Below are 19,874 nucleotides of genomic sequence, written 5' to 3' on the forward strand. Positions count from 1 at the left end.
TGTGCCCAGCACCTGGCACAGTGCTCTTATAATGTTATTGAGCAGAAAGAAGTTCTTGCCTTTATATGGAGCAGTGGTTGAGTGTGAAGGGTAAAATAGAACATGAGGCCTGTGCATGGTAAATAGATAAATTGGGCTAGCTCAGAATTATTTTTAAATAATTGACACACATGTTTGTTCAGCAAAATAAGTGGGTACATTATTATTATTTTGTGGATAAAAATCTATAAAGGCATAACACAGTTGGACTTTGTCTTTTTTGGCAAGACAAAACATCTCTAGTAATTAGAGATTTCATCTTATTCCAATTAGAATGGTTATTATTAAGAACACAAGCTATAATAGGTATGGCGTGGATGTGGGGAAAGAGGCACACTTGCACATTGCTGATGGAGTTGCAAATTGGTGCAGCTACTCTGGAAAGCCAATATGGAGAGTCCTCAGAAAACTGGAATGGACCCACCTTTTGGCCCAGTTATCCCACTCTTCAGTTTATATCAAAGGACTTAAAATCAGCATACTACAGTAACACAGTCACGTCAATGTTTATAGCAGCTCAATTCACAATGGCTAGATTGTGGAACCAACCTAGATTCCCTTCAACAGATGAATGGATAAAGTAAACTGTGGTATATATACACAATGCAGTATATATTAGCCATAAAGAATAAAATTATGGCATTTACAGGTAAATGAATGGAATTGGAGAATATCATGCTAAGTGAAATAAGCCGATTCCAAAAAACCAAAGGCTAAATGTTTTCTCTGATAAGTGGATGATGATGATACATAATGGGGGTGGGGGGTAAGAGAAGAATGGAGGAACTTGATTATGTAGAGGGAAATAAGAGGGGGAAAGGGGCGAGGGTATGAAAGATGGTGGAATGAGACAGACATCATTGTCCTATGTACATGTATGATTTATACAGATGGTGTGAATTTACATCATGTTCAACCATAGAAACGAAAAATTGTACCCCACTTGTGTGCAATGAATCAAAATGCAGTCTGTAAAATAATTAATTTAAAAAAAAAAAGAGTCTTCCACTTTGGTAATTTTGTAGGAGGAAATTGATGTGGGAACTCTGCTGAAATCGACCTGCAATACTTTTCTGAAGACCTTGGAAGAATGCATGCAGATTGCAAATGCAGCCTTCACCTCTGAGCTGCTTTATCGTACTCCCCCAGGATCACCGCAACTGGCCATGCTCAAGTCCAGCAAGGTAAAAAGTCTAGTTCAGTTTGGCTGCATCAACGTATAACGAAAAATTGAAAAGTAATATCCTTTAGTGACTGATGAAGACTTTTTAGAGGACTATTTTATTTCTAATTTTTTTATGTCCTCAGTCCCCCATATCTAGTAAGTTATTTTTGGCAGTTTGACCACATGTGCACATATATCTCTAATTTAGCCCTTTCTCTCCAACCCCCCTGTAAATGAGTCTTGCCTAGAATTGTGGTGGCCTTCTTACTACCTTCAACCTGACTCTTCCAGTCAGCTGACAATATTTCTATTAATGCAGTATAAATTGGCCTGCTTTACCTAAACTTTTCAGTGACTCCTTCATTGCCTTTAGGTTTAAGACAAAACTTTTTAGCCCCTTCTCACATCATCAGCCTCTTTTCCTAACATTTCCTGGCATGAGTGTATTGCCTGTCATCATCCCCACTCCTTTATGTTGTTTCACATTTCTGAGAATGCCCATCTCACTTTTTCCCAGGACAGCTCCTATTCATCTTCCCAAAATTCCTAGGTTGTCTTAAGGGTTCCTCCTTTCTCATATCTCCCTATTTTAGCTCTGTTCTCTGTTGAAGCTACCTTAAGGGAAGGGATTGCCTGGTGTTTACCTTCCTACTTCATATGTTGTAACAATACTTTGCCATAGTTTGCTGTGTATTAACATTTAATTAGCATAACTGAAATTTCAAAGAAACCTCCTCACCAGGACTTTGGCTCTGATAATTAGGACTTTGAAAAAGGCCACCTTTCTTTTCCTTAAAAATTCGGGTACCTGTGTTTGATTTAATAAGATGGGCTAGTTGGTATCAACTCCATTTTAGGAAGACCTAAAATGACTACTGATAGGTGGGGTGGTATTATGTTATGGTCATATTTACCACTTTTGTGTGTTATAGAATTCTAAATGATGCTCCATTGGAAATAAACTTTATTTCTTTGCTTCTTTTAAAGATGAAACATCCAGTTGTACCAATTCACAATTCATTGGAAAGGTATGTAACATTTTTTCTTCTTTCAAAAAAAAAAAATAGTTATTGTTATTCTTTGTTTAAAAAAAGGGAATGATTTTTTGATCTTATGTTGGTTTTTCTTGTGATTTGAGGTGTACCAGACTTTCTTCTTTTGGGTGAGCCTGAAGCAATGCAGACCTTTAGCACTAATGGGAAAGTGTTGGTATTTGCTCTAGGATATAGATAATATTCAGTAACTTTTTAATCTTTCTGGAGTTAATGAAGGTTAGATCTTCTTTTTTAGAGGAATTAAATATTGACTTAATATTTGCTTTTATCCAGAAACATGTTATTCTGTTTTGTTTAGAAATAAAAAACCTTAAGTGATTTTATAGGTTGAAAACTTCACTTAATATCAAAATCTAATCTACTTCTATTCTTCCAAATTCTCTTTCAATTAAAAAAAAAAAGTTTTAAAAAAAAGTACACTCTGGGCTGGAGATGTAGCTTAGCAGTAGAGCACTTAACTTGTCTAGCATGTGTGAGGCCTTGGGTTCATCCTCAGCACCACAAAAAAAGGTACACATTTTACATAGTCACGGGTCTTTATTTATGTTATATAGCATTCCCATGTATTGATATAATCCAGATATTTGTCCTTTCAAATTATTACTTAATAGTGCATGTTTATATACTGTTTTTTACTTCTTTGTTACAAGAATTATTCCCAATTTGGTTGTTTCTAGTTTTCTAAATTTTTCTACTAGAAACCTCTCTGTAGATTTTTTTTTAATTTTATTTTTTAGGTATTGCCTCTGCATACTCCCATATTTTTAATTGCTAGATTGAAATAGTGGTTTTTAGAAAATAACAAATGCTTTTCCTAGAGTTACTGTAGCTTGAATCCTTTCCTGTTATTTTTATATTTTTGTTCTGATTTCTAATTTGGCTAAGTATAATTCCCTATAATAAGATATTAACAGAGAGAAATAGTTATTTCATTTGAATGTTGAATAACTTATTCTGTTACCCTAAAATGTGACAGATCCCTCAAGATGTGTTTGGGTCCTCCTTGAGATGTAGGTTAAGGAATACTCTCTGCTGACCCCAGCATGTGGCTTCTAGACAATAACCGCTAAGCAAACATTTGGAAGTGGTTAGTGGTGTTGAGAAAAAGCCTCCCAGCAGGAAGTTGAAGAAGGTCGAAAAGTGTTAAATGTGGCACCTGGAGAAAACTGATTGGAAACCAGAGAGCTGTCAATGACTATTTCCTGATGCTGGTAGGGACAGAAAGATTGGTACACTTCAGGGTACAGGAAGAACCATTAGTGACTCTTTGATTTCTACCACAGATACTTGCCTTGATGTCTGTGGGAGGCTAAGTTTTGTTTAACAGTTCTTTTAATCAATGTTGAAAGGATTTGGTGATTGTGAACCCTTCCCCCATCCCTCAGAATTAACCTATGGCCTGGGCAACCTATGACCAAATCACTGGACTTTTTGGTTTTTTTCTTTATAAAAAAATTTTAGGCAAATGGAACTGAACACTTGTGAAAATGGATCTTTAAATATGGAAATAAATGGTGATGAAGATATCCTAAAGAAAAATAAGAGCTCCTTATATTCAAAATCTTCAGAGATAGACTGCAGCATATCAAGTGAAGAAAATACAGAGGATAATATAACAGGTAAAAACAAAAGTAAAATTTGAAACAAACACTGAACAATAGAAGATTTGGGGTTTTGATTTATAGCCGTGATGTGACACTTGATAGGGATTAGCCTCAAGGCAGTGTGCTGGGTATTTCTTAAAGAACATATTCGCTCAGTAAGACAGGTCACCTGACTGAACAACATTCTGCCATCCCATTTGAGCAGTGTTGATGAGAAAACAAAGAGGAAGTTTCCTGCCTAGTGTTCTTAGCTGGGATGTTCATTGGCTTCAGTGAGCAGTTTTAGATGGTATGAGTATTTCATTGACCCTTCATAGTATGTCTGAAAGTCTTTTGAACTTAGACTATAATGTCAGGCTTAAAAGTGTATGAAATTAGGGAAGTTCAGGTTTTCATTCTCCTGGTTTCTGGTGGGTCTGAAGGTGTCAGAATTCACCAAGCACCAGTCCTTTCTTTCTTCTTAAGGCCCAATTCAAGGCACTGACATTGCTTTTAAATTAGCTAATTTCATTGGCATTAATCACTAAAACTCACTCTTCAGAGCAGAGATAAACCATATTAAAGGTTTTAACTGTTTTAAGTGCTTGTTAATAATTCAAAAATACAATTTAAAAAACATTTCTTCCCAAATCTGTCCTGAAATAAGAGACCAATTTTTTTCAGGTTGTTGGGAGAAAAGAAAAATATGTTAATCCTAGAATGTCTTTTTTTAAAAAAAAAAAAAAGTTTTTTGGTGTTGTAAATGGACACAATACCTTTATTTAATTAATTAATTAATTTATTTATTTTTGTATGGTGCTAAGGATTAAACCCAGTGCTTCACATGTGCTAGGCAAGTGCTCTACCACTGAACTACACTCCCAGCTCCAAATCCTAAAAATTCTTAGTTGTTAATTTAAGAAAAGTAATGCATACAACATTGAAGTCTTATCTCTTAAGTAAATGATAAAGACAGAACAAAAGTTTATCAGAACATTGTCATATTTTGTATCCAATAATTTTACTTCTAGGAATTTGTCTTTAAGAAATTATCAGTTTATCAGAACATTGTCATATTTTGTATCCAATAATTTTACTTCTAGGAATTTGTCTTTAAGAAATTATCAAAGATGTATAATGTTCATTATGACATTGCAGTCAATTCTTATTTGTTTTATAAAGTAAGGCAAACACTGAGTTTGCAAATAGTTCTATTTTTCATAAGAGAAATACAGAGCTAGTTTTCTGCAGGCCTCTAGTCACATTTATATCAACTCATCAATACATAACCATGTTTTATGTGTATTTCTGTTTAAAGACACTTTTTAAATATGTAATTGTTGATTTATTAACATTGAACTCATAACCAATAGCACTGAGTCATGCCTGAATGAAGCTTATTTAAACATATATTTTGCCCATAAACTGCATCACAGCTTATGTACAACACTAGACTGTGTTGTATTTGGGGGGCCTTTTAAACAGCAGAATCAACAAAAAATACCCTAACATGCAAACAGCATGGCACTAAATAAAGATATTTGTTTATAGCATGAGAACTGAAACAAGGCAGAACATCACCTTGTTCCATCTCAGCCAGGAATGTGCATATTAGGTGACAAGTTTTTCACCACTCTGCATATAACCACAAATGACTGAAAAAGTGCTACAAATATTGATTTGGGGATTACATGTGGTTTTTATAAGTAGGTAAATTCACAAATAGAATATGTGGATCATCTGAGGATTGTCTACATATATAATAGTAAAATTTTAGGAACTACCAAAATGTCCTTCACATGGTCATAATGCAGAGTTACGTGGTCATAAAAATCAAGTTTTTGAAGAATATTAAATAATGAAATGTTCATAAAACACTTCATTGAAAACAAGCAGGATACCAGTCAATTCTTTAAGCCCAATTTTTTGTTTGTAATAAATATTTCACTAATTTTTATTTCTCTACATTTTTCCAATGTACCAGAAATTTTTACACCAATGTCTTTGTATTTTTATAATAAGTGTATAATGAGTTAGTAATAGGTATCCTCTACTTTGCATTCCAAGGTGAAATAATGAAGGAAAATGGAGAGAAAAACCTGGGAAATGACAATGATTTAGCACAGTCTGGATCAGATTCCTCAAGTTGCTCTCCAGAATCCCTCTGGGAAGAAGGCAAAGAAGTTATCCCAACTTTCTTTAGTACCATGAACACCAGGTACTACCTCTCTCTAAAATCTCTGACACTTGAACACCAGTTTCTCTTCTGTAAAATCGGTCATAGTGGTCCTTTTGGGTGATGGTGTGTTCTAAGAGAACAGAGTATGGTATATTAGGTATCTGCTTTACTATTTACCTTAAAAGTGAATGAGAAGGAATTGGATTGTGTCTAATCTTAACAAATTTTAGCTTGCTTTGGTGGAGTATCTTTGGAAAATTATTTTAATGAACCACTTTATAATTACAAAAATTCACTGGCATTTCTATGAAATCAGACCATGTGGTTTGCCTTGTAGAAAGCAACTGTTTCTAAAACTGTCTCTGAACTGCAGAGTACTGATGTTGTATTTTCAATCTCCATATCACCAAATTGTTTAGCTTTAGTGACATTGAACTTCTGGAAGACAGTGGCATTCCCACAGAAGCATTCTTGGCATCATGTTATGCTGTGGTTCCAGTATTAGGTAAGAAGATTGTTGCAGTTACCTTATTCATTAGCTTCTAGAATTTGTCTCTACTTAACATTGAACTGACAACCAACAGTACTATTAAGTCATACCTGAATGAAATGTATCTGAAATACATATTTTGTTCATAAGCCACATAACAGTCTTCTTATGCTTATGTACATTAACAGCACTGTATTTGGGGGCCCTTTAAACAGCAAAATCAACAAAAAAATACCTTAACATGCAAAAAACATGGCACTAAATAAGGATTTTTTTTTTTTATAATATGAGAATCGCAGTTATTTTGCAGTAGAAATATCCTGGACTGTATGTAAAATAAAACATGTATGGCCTTAAGCATTATTGCATACTCTCATTTCAATTTCATTTGTAATTATGATCAAATAGTGAACCTAGAATAGTGTAATAATAAGAATTCTGCTTTTTGGAAAGTACACCTAAAAGAGAAAGTAATTGAGGAACTGGCCTTCAAATTCATTGGTATTATGAAAAAAATATTTTACCAGTAAAAACATTCTTTCAAAGATTAAAAAAATATTACATATATAAATTTGCTTAAGCTCAAATTTGCTTAATATAAAATTGGTAATACCAGGGATCACTAATGTGTTGAACTTTGCTGTATGACCTACTTAACTATGTACATTTTTAAATTGCGGTGTATCTTCCATAGAACATAAAAGCTATGATTCAGTCAGTTTTCAGAGTGCACCTAATCTATGAAAAATCCACATCCCTATCAAAATAAAGAACATTTTCATCACTTCAGGACATTCTTTGTGCCAGTTTGTCCTCTGTGCACTACTCAGCCCAAGGTGATTGTTTTATTGATTTCCATTGCCATGTTAGTTTTGCCTATTCTAAAACTTTATATAAAAGTACTTTTTTGCATCTGGCTTTCCTTGTTTTTGTGTAGTTTTTGAGATTCATCTTTGTTGGATTTATCAGTTGTTCTTTGCATTTCATTGCTAAGTAGGACTCCTTTAAATGAATACACAATGTTTTAAATTCCTTCTCCTATTGATGGACATTTGGGTAGTTTGCGTTATAAGTAAAGTTGCTCTGAACATTTTTGTGTCTGGGCATACGTTTTAATTTCTTCGAGTAAATATCTTGGACCAGAATTGCTGGTTACTAAGTTTAACTTTATTATAATCTGCCAGTTTATACAGTTGCACAATTGTACACTTCCAACAGCAGCATATGAACATTCTAGTTTCTGTACATCTTTATTGCTTTGGGTGATGTCAGTATTTTTGGTTTTAGCCATTCTTGTGTTTAATACTATGTCATTGTGACTTTAATTTGCATTTCCCTGATGGCTAATGATGTTGAATACTTTTTCATGTAATTATTTGCAATTGCTGTATCTTCTGTGAAGTTTCTTTTTGCATCTTCAACCCATTTTAAACAGTTAGCTATTTTTCTTTTCTTATGGAGTTGCCTTATATATTCTGAATAAAATTTCATTGTAGACCTATACTTTTTGAATATTTTCCCTCAGGCTATGGCTTGCCTTTTTCTTTTTTATGATATCTTTGAAAAGCAGAAGTTTTTAGTTTTGACCGAGTCCAACCTATTCTTCTTAGTGAATGTTTTCAGTGTCCTAAGAAACCTTTACTTACTACAACCAAAGGTCATAATGATATTCTCTTATGTATTCTTCTGGACTCTTTAATTTTTACATTTATATTCCTAATCCATCTTGGAATTACTTTTTGTATGAGGTAGGGAATTGAGTTTCATTTTTGTTTTTTTCATGATAATCTGGCTGTTCAAAAATCATTCATCAAAACCTATTATTTTCCCTTTTACATTGCTCTGGCACCTTTGTTGAAAACTAGTTTGCCTTATAAAAATCTTTTTCTTGATTTTTTTTCTGTTCCAGTGATCTATTTTGTATTTCGTTATGCCAGTTCTACAGTGTCTTAATTACCATAAGGCTTAAAATCAGAGGATGTTAGTCTTCCAATTTTGCTTTTTTTTTTCAAGATTGTTATGGCAATTCTAGGTCCTTTACACGTCTGTATAAATTTTAGCTTTTAAACTTGTATTAAAAAGCCCTTCTGGGTTTTGATTTAGGATTACATTATATTTGTAAACCATTTAAGGGAAAATTGATACCTTGAACAGCACTGAGTCTTCTAGTCCTTGGGCATGCCATATATATATATATATATATATATATATATTTATATATATTTATATATATTTATATATATACAATGTCAAGATTATGAAGTTTATTTTCATAAAATTATTTAGAAGCAAAAATTAAAGTTGTTGGGGAAAATCTTTTAAATTTATTGTTACTGTACGCGTGCGCGTGCACACACACACACACACACACACTCACATCTCCATTAACTTAAGTCATCTTTATTTTCTCTAAAAATGTTTTGTAAAGTTCTATTTTTTATTAGGAATAAATGTTAGAATTTTATGGTTTTGATGTTATTATAAAAATGTTTTCTTTCATTTTCTGATTATTCATTGATAGCGTGTAAATAGATTTTTGTATGCTTTAGAGTTATAATCATGAATGAGCTAATTTTATCAAATACTTTTCTCTAGTTAATTGTAATCATTGTGTATTTTTCTTGTAATTTATTACTGGGATGAATTACCTTATTAGATTCTTTTAATTCTATTGCTGTTTCTATTATCTTGCTATTTATTTTGTTCTCCTATCCACTCTTTGTTCCTTTTGTACTTTTCCTAATTTTTAGCCAGCAAATCGTTTTTGGTTTTTTTTTTTTTTTTTTTTTTCTTTTAGTATACTATTTTATTTCCTCCATGGGTTTTCTTAGCTACCTGTCTTTTTTTGGAACTCCATTCTTTTCTGACTTTTTAACTATACCCCTTTATAGTAAAAATTTATATTTGTTAAATAGTTAAAATTAGTAAATTATACTTAGCAGAGTTAAATTTATTAAAAATATTTTCATTTAACAGAAATAAGTATTCAAACCACATATGTAATTTTAAGTTTTCTACAAGGTATATTAGAATAGTAAAGTAAAAGTTAATCTTAATAACAAATTCTAAATATGGTGTATCCAAAATATCATGTCAACATATGATCAGTATAAAATAATCATTAATGAGATATGTTGCATACTTTCTTCGGTACTGGGCCTTCAAAATCTGGTATGTGTTTTATATTATAGTATATTTCAATATAGACTAAGCTGCATTGTAAGTGCTAAATATTCACATATCTTGTAGTTACAATATTAGGCAGTGCAGCACTAAGGCTTTCAAATATGTATTCTAAATTTATAAGATTATCTTCATCTCACCTGCCACTTAGGACCTTGTTATAGGTATTCACCTCATAGCAGTGAACTAGAAAAAGATGATAAGTGTCAAGCTTTTGAAGTTTATATTTAGAAAATGATTTAGAACCAAAATTAAAGTTCTTGGAGAAAAGACCTAAATTTATGGTTACCATAAAATATTTCCTATGAAAAAATTTAAAAAGATACTTTTCACTTGAAAAATTACTTTTTCAAACATGTTTTTATATTCTTTCTTCCAGACAAACTTGGTCCGACAGTGTTTGCTCCTGTTAAAATGGATCTTGTCGGAAATATTAAAGTGAGTATACTGGCTGATCTCTGAGAAAACTTGCAAACATTTTAAATACTTTTGTGTTTGCTAAGAATAAATCAAAAAGTTTTAAAAGGTAATCTAGCTCTTTAACAGAGCAAGTATCTGTCTATTCCCAGTTGGAATGCTTAGTAAGGGAATGAAAAGTAAACCTTTATTGTATATGAAAAGCAGGGTTTTACAGGTGGAACTAGGATTTCCTTTCCATACCTGTAGCAAGGATTAGTGGAGAAATACTCTTATATCAACATTTATTCTGTGCATTTTAGATTTAAACAAGATAGTTACATATTTTTTTCAAAAGTTGATTACTGAAAACATCTATTAATGGTCTGGTTCTCAATAGGCCCAACTTCCAGGTTCAACTGTGGAAGCATCAGCAACTCACTGATTCTTTTTGAGCCTCCTTCCCAGTAAATTGAGGGAGTGGTATATATGACTTCCAATTTTTAAAGTTCAAATCCTTTTTTTTTAATATAGATTGAATATTACCTTCTGAGAATACAATACCCAATAAAAATCTGTGGTTTTCATCACTCACTAAGATACTGCTCTTTGAGGAAGCAGTGTAAGGAATTTCTGTAGTTAAACATTTCCTTACTGTCATTTGGAGGGACTAGTTGCTTGAAATCTCATTCAAACAAATGATTATTTAGTTTTATACTCAAGATGAAAATTTTAACCAAACACAGCTGTAAGGGAGGTTCTGAGGCAGGAAAAAAATTACTTCAGGAATAATACTTCAAAACCTTGGGGTTGTTTTAATTCCAGCATAAGCCTTATAGAAATCTCAAACAGAAAAACAAACAAAAAACCTACATTGCTTTGAAAACATAAGGAAAGGGGGTCTTATTTTCATTTCTTAGAGCCTTCTTGACAAATGCGTAATTCTTAATAACTATACTGATTTGCTTGACAACTTTAACATTTTTAACTTGGGTTGTTTCCATTTTTCCTTCAGAAAGTAAATCAGAAGTATATAACCAACAAGGAAGAATTTACTACCCTCCAGAAGATAGTGCTGCATGAAGTAGAGGCGGATGTAGCTCAGGTTAGGAACTCAGCTACTGAAGCCCTCTTGTGGCTGAAGAGGTGAGGCAATTGCGGTGGGGCAGCAAATAAATCCAGCTTTGTTAAAATGTTACCAGCAAGAAAATTGTCATACAAAGGATACTACTTCAGAATAAAGACTCAAATCAAATTTTGTAGGCTTTTTTAGAAGGGCTAATGAATAGAACACCAGGGGTTTTTGTGTGCATCCCTCTTGATGGTAATAAGTATTATAATATTAATAGTATATATAAGATAGGAATCTTACAGGACAGGAAAGCCAGCTGATCTATCTTGCAGTTGTTGGCTTTCCAACTTTAGTGACATTAGAATCTCCTGGAGGGTTTGTTAAAAAGTACTGGACTCAGAACCAGAGTTTTTGATTCCCTAAGTCTGAGGTGGGACCCCAGAATTTGGATTTCTAATAGATTTCCGAATGATGCTAAAGCCACCATCCTGTGACCACACATTTTGAAGACCACTGCCTTAGTTTTATCAGATGGGGTAAGGGATCCAGAGCATCCTGAAGAGAAATGTCAGGGGAGAAACTCAGAAAGGGTCACCATATGATTTTACCTATTACTGCTATGCCCGAGATATTACTGAAGTAGAAGCTGGTGTCTGCCATTTCTTTATACTCATTCAATGTAAGTGAACTTCAAAAATAATAATTCTTCCTCTTTTTTTATTTTAGAGGTCTCAAATTTTTAAAGGGGTTTTTGACAGAAGTGAAAAATGGAGAAAAGGATATTCAGACAGCCCTGAGTAAGTGATATTGAATAGGCTTTGGAATTGAGACCCCTGGAAGAAGAGATGGGGAACAGGGAGAATTTCTGCTTTTCAGGATTTGACTTCTCTTTTCTTATTTCATTATTATTCATTGTTTACTTCCTATATGTGTTATTTAAAAAGGACCCATGAGACTTAGTAATCTAGTAATATTGGTAATTTAATAATCTAGTTCTGATTTACTAAAAATCAGTGTTTTAAGGAAGCACTGAATTGATGGAAAGCCATTCTGTAGTCTTAATGGGAATCACCGGATTTGCTCTGGTGTGAGATTAAGGACTGGTTACCTCCTGTACTCCTCAGGCATTCTATGTGTCCTGTTTTGTCATGGTAGAACTGAGACTGAGAGGAAGGAGACTTGGTTGCAGTGACTGCAATAAGTTGTTTAATAAACATTGGATAGAAGGGTGGGTAGATGGATACATCTACCAGGCCAGTTTTGGAAAAGGTTAAGATTTGGAAGCGTCCTTATTAAGATCTTAATGGAGGTGGGTAGGAGGGGTTAGCATTAGGGTTAGGGTTAGGTTTAGGGTTAGGGATAAGGAGGGTGGTAAGAATGGAGGAAGGAAGGACTGTATAGAGGGAAAAGAGGAGTGGGAGGGGTGGGGGGGAAGGGAAAAAAAATAACAGAATGAATCAAACAACATTGCCCTATGTAAATTTATGATTACACAAATAGTATGCCTTGACTCCATGTACAAATAGAGAAACAACATGTATCCCACTTGTTTAAATAATAAAAATAAATAAATTAATTAATTAATTAAAAAAAAAAAAAGATCCTGATGGAATGCTGAACTCTCACCTTGGCTTATAGGAGATTCTTCCAGCATGGGCCTTGAGGGAGAAAATGAGATTCCATATTATTTTGAAACCCCTATTATTATAATGTAGAGATGTACACGGCCAAGTGCTAAATAGCTATGATTATAAACAGTGAAATGAATCAACTGATGCTTGGAGGGGAAGGGGAGTCAGTGTTCTCTGACATTTCTGTTTTATGGATTTCTTCTGCCTCCCTCTGTTAATCCTCCTCTGGGCCGTGAATCCCAGGATTCTGACCTGTTTTGATTTCCCCAGGCCATACCATCTGGAAATGCTGGTGTACCATAAAACAGTCAGTGTTGACATCTCTGTAGAAGATAACTTAATCCTCACATAAATCTGTTTTTGCATAATAGGGAACCAGAATTATTAATAATTAAAATTCTTGCTTCAGGTTGCCAGGTCACTTTGGGATCCTTGCCTCAAAAGGCTGGAAGGTTTCTCCTACAACGGGTCTTTACCATCCCTGTACTACCTGCATATTTGAGTTCCCCACATATCCCTGAATTTCTAAAATAGCCTCAATTATTTTCTCCCCTGTGCATCATGATTTTAACTAATAAAAGTTATTCACCATATCTATGCATACCACCTAGCCAGCATCTATAGAACTTGATGGCATGTGGAACTACTAGGATCATTGGTTTTGGAGTGACTCTGGATTCCACTGCTTATTAGTAGTGCACCCCTAGACAAGTTACTTAATCTATCTGTGCCTTAGTTTCCTCATTATAAAATTGGAACCATCATGCTATTATCTAATAAGATTGTTGTAAAGAATTAAATAGGTTCATGCATATGAAAAACTTAGGACAGTGTTGGGCACATAGTAGGCACTCAGTATGGTTAACTTCTATTACTGTTTACATTTTTATCATCCTTGTCATCACATAAGTTGATAATCTACCAGGAAATTGGGCTTATTTGTCCCAAATGAGTTTATAAAACTCAGATACCACACTAGAAAGTTCTTTTCAGAACAATTTCGTAGTATGGAAACATTGGAGAGATGACTTCTCCACTGGTAGGAAATGCAGGAGGTTTGGTATTCAGTACTGTGTGCTTCTTGCTTTGGTAGGGCTGAGAGGAGGAGGGCATTGCTAATCTCAGGTGGCCCATGTTGGAGCTTGGGTAAACTAGGACCCAGCTACCCCCGGGACGCTAGTAATGTAAAGAAGGTCTTTGACTCTTGAGGTGGAAAGGAAATTGAGGATATACCTTGTTTGCTCTACCCCTGCCCCTATCCCAGTTTGGTACCTTTTTCTTTTCTAGTTCCTACCTTTTACTTGATTTGGAGACTAATTCCATGAGATGTTGACTATGAAAAGAGGGAAGACTTTGAAGGGCAAATGTTGCTTTGTGCTTGAAATAATCATAGCTAATCTCTGCTCTTTCTTCCCTTTCTTCCCCTTCAGCAGTGTTTTCAATGGAAAGGAAAAGGGGACTGTGAAATTGACATTTTCATCCTGATGTTCAGGCTTACATTAAAGAAGATTTTCTTTCTTAAAATTGTGTCTTTGATTTTAGTATCCCAAATTTTTTGCAGCTAGTCAGTGTGTGGAGATAAAGGGCCCCTAACTTACCATCTTCCAACCCCTCCAGATTCAGGCACATAAGCTCTGTGCATACATGGTTTTTATGAAAATTGTTTATATAATAGCTGTTCACACCCCATAGGCTCCTTGCACATATTTTTTTCCAGGATAATGACTTTTCTCATTTTAAAGTCAAAGTCTTTACAAGTGGAACTGATATTTTTTCTAAAATGACAGAGTGTTGGTATATAGGTAAAAGAGAGTACATGTGCAATTTTTATGCCACATATAGGCAGATTATCCTGCTTTTTTAAATTCTGTAATTGATTATTGTGGTAATACTACTGTTGAAGACTACCATTATAACTACTACACTAAGTTCTTGGTAAACATTTCATTTAATCTTCCAAATAACTCTCCCTTTATATTGAATAAACTGAGGTTTTTGAAAAGAGAAGTACCTTCCTTACGGTTTCTAAATCTAGATCAGTGGTTCTCAAGCTGGTCCAAGAACAGTAGTATTTTCATTACTTTGAAACTTACTAGAAGTACAGACCATCAGTCTCCACCCCCACCTGCTGAGTCAGAAACCCCAAGGTGGGACCTAGTAGCCATGTGTTAACAAGTCATCCAGGGTGATTCTAATCCATGCCAAAGTTAGAAACCTACTCATCTAGGCAGGCTATTGAAGTTCACTGCCATTTGGCTACATCTTGATTATTTGGGGGAAAAAAAAAAATTTTTTTTTTGGCTGCATCTGAGAGATTATTAATAAGCAGTACTTAAAGTGCTAAAGTTAGTCACAGCATCAGTCAATTTTGCCTCCTTTCCATCATAATTAGATAGCTTTCCAATAAAAGACTGCTTAGGATAGGTTTTGAGGTAAATGCTCATAAAACTTGTAGTCTTAGTGGTTTTAGAGATGGGAGATGATATGTCAAAGTTCTCAATGACACAATGGAAACCTTAATTTCTGTTACCTTTCTGGAAAAGGCATCCGTTCTTACTGTATTGCTGCAGTGCTATGACCTGGAACAGTTCCCAGCACCCGAAAGGACGCCTTAGGCTTTACACAGCTCCTTTGTACACTTGAGCCACACTTGAATCCCCATTATGGTGATCAGAGCAGAACCTTTGGGTAGTTGCTCTGTATCCTTAACACCCCATGCCATTCACTGGAAGTCTTTTTAAGGAAGGAATTCAGTCCACAGGACAGATATGTTTAATCGTCTGCCCTATGACTGAGCCTCTTCATCTGCAGATGCCACATCAAAAAGAGGCTTTGAAAAGCATCCTTGTAAGTGGAAGGAGCAAAAGTTGCTCTGGCATTTCATGCACCATTGTATTAAATGTTATGTGCTCTGCACTGTTCATTCAGCAGGATAGCATATTGCCATGTCTCTCACCTCAGAATGATTCCATAAATGTCAAGTAAAAAATTAACCCAACCAAGATCTCTAGCATAGAACAGGAAAAAAATTTTAAAGGATGCTCAGTCATGTATTTAATGTGAAAAGATTTCACAGACAAGGAGAGCTAAATGAGAGAAAGAACTCAATCAGATATTTAACATTAGAACATAACTTGACTAATTATTCCAAAAATACTGAGGAATGTGAATCAAGTTATGTCCAGAACCACTCACAGTATGTGCCTGACCTGGTTAGATTGACTTAGTGCACAAGTTTTGGTCTTGACAGTGCCTGAAATTAGCAAAAAGACATCTTTGGACACTTGTTTTACATCTCTCCACTGATTATTGAGTTGTTTCTTCATACAACCCATTTCACCAGAAGCTTAGTCACTAAGGAATTCATAGGGTACTTTCTTAGCACATTGGTTTTTTTTAAATTACAAACATTCCAGACATTTAACAAATCTGTACCACTTCACCTAATATATTATTCATGTGCCACCCTTTAAACCCACTACTTTCCTTGTTTTCAAGAGAAGATCATCTTATATTTGGTGTTTCTCATTATATAATACTTATTTTTTATGTTTTTATTATATATTTATGTGTTCACAAACGTGTCTAGAATTGGGCTCTGTGTTTTAAGCTCATATATATGGTGTCATGTTGTACCCATTCTTCCTTTATCACTTGGTGCTGTTTTTTAGATTCATCCACTCTGTGCTTATAGTCCTGACTCATTCATTTTTTCTGCTGTCTGACTTTCCATTGTATGAATACATCACAGTTTAAAAAAACTAATATACTGCAGATGGACACTTAAATTTTCATGATTTCATTTTTCATGATTTTTCATGACATTTAAGTTTTCATGATTGCAAACAGTGCTGCAGTATACATATTCCTTGTATATGTGTTCTTGGTCATATAGCAAGTAATATCTGCCCAGCATAGTGGAGTATGCTTATTCCTAAGGGTGTTCAACGGCAAGGGGTGGGGAGATCTGACTTTCTGCAGACCCGTAATTCATTGGTCTTTACTGACAGAGAAACTGTGCTGCTAGAGTAGTTGTTCCCAAACTTGGCAGTATATTGGCATTGTGAAAGGCTCTTTAAAACATAGAGTGCTGCCAGGCATGGTGTCACACACCTATAATCCTAGCTACTTGAATGACTGATGCAGGAGAATTGCAAGTTCAAGGCCAGCCTGGGCAACTAGTGAGACTGTCTGCAAAAAAAATTTTTTTAAAGTCTGGGGATGTAGCTCAGGGGTAGAGCACTTGACTAGAGCATGTGAAGACTGGGGTTCAATTCCCAGTACTAAAAATAAAAAAGTACAAATTGCTCTATAGGTTTGGATTGAGGTCTAAGACTGCATTTCTAACAAATTCCCAGTGGTGCTGAGGCTGCTGGTGTGGGAACCACACTCTGAGAGCTGCTGCTCTAGTATATAATAGAATTGAAATGGGCGAACCACATTGCTAGATACTGTCAAATTAATCTCCAAAGTCGGTCATTACTACCAGCAGAGTAGTCAGGGTTCCCATGTTCTTGCTAACACTTGTCATTGTCAGACTTTTTAATTTGTGCCTGATGGTTATGGTTATAAAATTATGGATGTCACCAAAAATAGGGCTAGGAAATAGTCTGGGGTCAAACTGTTCTTAGATTACTAATAAGGTTGAGCAGCCTTTATATTTTCACTGGAAATTTGATTTCCTCCTCAGTGGATTGTCTATTCATATACTTTGACCATTTTTCTGTTGTTTTCTTTTCCCTATGGAAATTTGTTATATTTTCTCAATATTGGTCTTTTTCAGCTATGAGTTATGTCTTATGTCCATCTATGGCATTTCTTTTCTCTTCATTTAGAATGTATTTTGTTATACAGAGGTTTTGGATTTTATGTAACCAAACATGTAATTCATTTCATTTATGGTTTTTATTTTTATATCTTGGGTAAGAAATTGCCTTCCTTCCTTAAGGTCCCAAAGATGTTCTCCAATACTCAGAAGTTTTGCAGGTTTGCTTTTCATCTCTGGAATTTGTTTTGAGAATTATGTAAGGTAGATCTATAATTTGATAATTCCCCATCAGAATATCACTTGTCTTGGCATCCATCATTTTATTAGATCACCCCTCCTTTCCCCATTAGTATATAATACCAGCCCTGTCATACATGTAGATCTGTTCTAGACTCTGTATTCTGACCCATTATTTTTCATCCTTGTATTTTGTAAGAAGAATTCTCACAGGGCAAATGTTCATACTATTTTTTATGTTTTTTTTTTTTTTTTTTTTTTTTTTTTTTTTTTGCGATGCTGGAGATTGAACCCAGGTCCTTGTGCTTGACTGGCAAGCATTGTATGAACTGAGCTATGTCCCCAGCCCATTCATACTGTTTTAATTGAGCAACTGGACTCATCTGTGTAGTAGTTTTAGGACCTCGGGGCAGATTCATTTCCCCAGGGCCCATCTGTTCCCATCAAGCCTCCTGGCATGCTTGTCTGCCTGCTTTCAGACCTCTCCTACTTCCTGATTTTTGCCAATGGACAGTCTAGTTTAGCACATTTGCAGAGCTGAGATGATTGTTATTTCCTGAGCTCAGAGAATAACTCTACCCTTCCTGGCTTTGGTTTTCTTCTTTCAGATTCCTTAAGATTAGATTTGTATTTCTCCTTTGACCTCCCTACAACTCTATGTAACTTTACCAGTTACAGGTTTACAATAGACAAGTACTCTCCTGTATACAATTCTTAGACAAAGTAATTGTCTACTCAGAGTAAGTAATGAAAGAATGTTCTCACTTAGAATACTGTAAAAAGTTTTGGCATAGTTCATAAATACCTTGTAAGATGTTTCTGAGTTAATAGTAAAGAAATCAAGTCTCTGCTGTTTCCATGACCAGAATAAGGCGTTCTTTCTGGAAATATCTAGGGAAAACCTTCTATGTAATTTTCATTATTTCTTTTCACAGAGAATAAACATTAGTTTTTTGGGAGACTGGTTTGGTTTACACAAATGCCCCAAGTTCTCATTGCTTTTAGCTTTGTGATCTTGGCAAGTCACTGCCTTTCTTGGTCTTCTGTTTTTTCATTTGTGAAAGAAACAGAATTGGACAAGGTGATTGTCAAGTCTTCCTCCTCAGAAATTTTGATTCAGTCTTTGGGGAACTGACATCTCTAAGAATTGGAAGGAAGGTATCATTTATGTCTTTCAGAAGCCAAAAATAATCTCAAATTATAGAACATGCATTATGATAATGAATGGGTATTACAGTGAAGATTAATGTATTTCATTATCTAATCTTCTGAAGATAACCAAAATAGGTCAGGCTTAGACTTCATCTTATTTTAATGCAACCTCATGTGACAGGGATATTTGCAGCCCTAGAAACCAGCTAAGTACTTTTGGCATTTTAAAAAAATGAGTTTTAGTTCATTTGTTGATTTTTAAATTTCAGTAGTGGCCTTCTTGGATCTGAATTAAGACTCAGACCAAATCCTACGACTCCGTCTTCTGTTAGGCCATCTCGCTCAGATCTTTCATGTGGGACTTTCCTGTGTCAAGATGCAGACATAAGGAACAGCTGCTTCCTCTGGTATGGCCAGTTGGAAGGGCACAGGTGGTACTCTGTACACACACACACTCCCTCATCCTTAGGCCAGGCTTTCCACACTGAATCATGATACCCTTGTCATCTTCCTGTCATTTTCAAGCAGGGCATGGAGAAGGGGCCCCAGGCCTTTGAATGGTTGACTTGAATGGAAAAGTGTAGCAAAGGTGTAAAGTCTCTGAGGTTGAAGTAGCACTGAGTCAAGACCCTTTTTCACAGGCAGTTTGTTAGTCAGGTAGCTTTGTAGTTAAAGTCTCAGAGACTAGACAGCCATTTCTGCTACATACTGTAAAGAAGTGCGTCTCATCTTTTGACTTCCTTACTACAGTTCCAAATCAGAATGATAGTGACTTTGTTAACAGAGGAAAATAATACTCTCTATAGGAAAAAATTTTCCTATAAAAAAATATTTCTCCAGAATGCCCACTGTGGTTAAGTCTGAGAGAAGTGATTATAGGCTTCTTTAGTTCCCTCCTATTTTTGCACTTTGCATATTTTCTAC

At 34.8% G+C, this 19,874-nt stretch overlaps 1 protein-coding gene across 3 annotated transcripts in view; it reads left to right on the top strand.

The window, feature by feature from the left end:
* PLEKHA8 (pleckstrin homology domain containing A8) overlaps window positions 1–19,874 on the top strand; it is a 67,981-nt gene that overhangs the window by 21,911 nt on the left and 26,196 nt on the right. For all 3 annotated transcript variants that reach the window (XM_079152119.1, XM_079152120.1, XM_079152121.1), the window contains 8 exons: window positions 1,065–1,223; window positions 2,192–2,232; window positions 3,721–3,878; window positions 5,910–6,060; window positions 6,441–6,526; window positions 10,074–10,132; window positions 11,106–11,236; window positions 11,889–11,959. In XM_079152119.1, the coding sequence (XP_079008245.1) occupies window positions 1,065–1,223; window positions 2,192–2,232; window positions 3,721–3,878; window positions 5,910–6,060; window positions 6,441–6,526; window positions 10,074–10,132; window positions 11,106–11,236; window positions 11,889–11,959 (856 nt within the window). The remainder of the gene's footprint in view (window positions 1–1,064; window positions 1,224–2,191; window positions 2,233–3,720; window positions 3,879–5,909; window positions 6,061–6,440; window positions 6,527–10,073; window positions 10,133–11,105; window positions 11,237–11,888; window positions 11,960–19,874) is intronic.

Source organism: Sciurus vulgaris (genome assembly GCF_902686455.1).
Source record: "Sciurus vulgaris genome assembly, chromosome: 8".
Taxonomy (NCBI): Eukaryota; Metazoa; Chordata; class Mammalia; order Rodentia; family Sciuridae; genus Sciurus; species Sciurus vulgaris.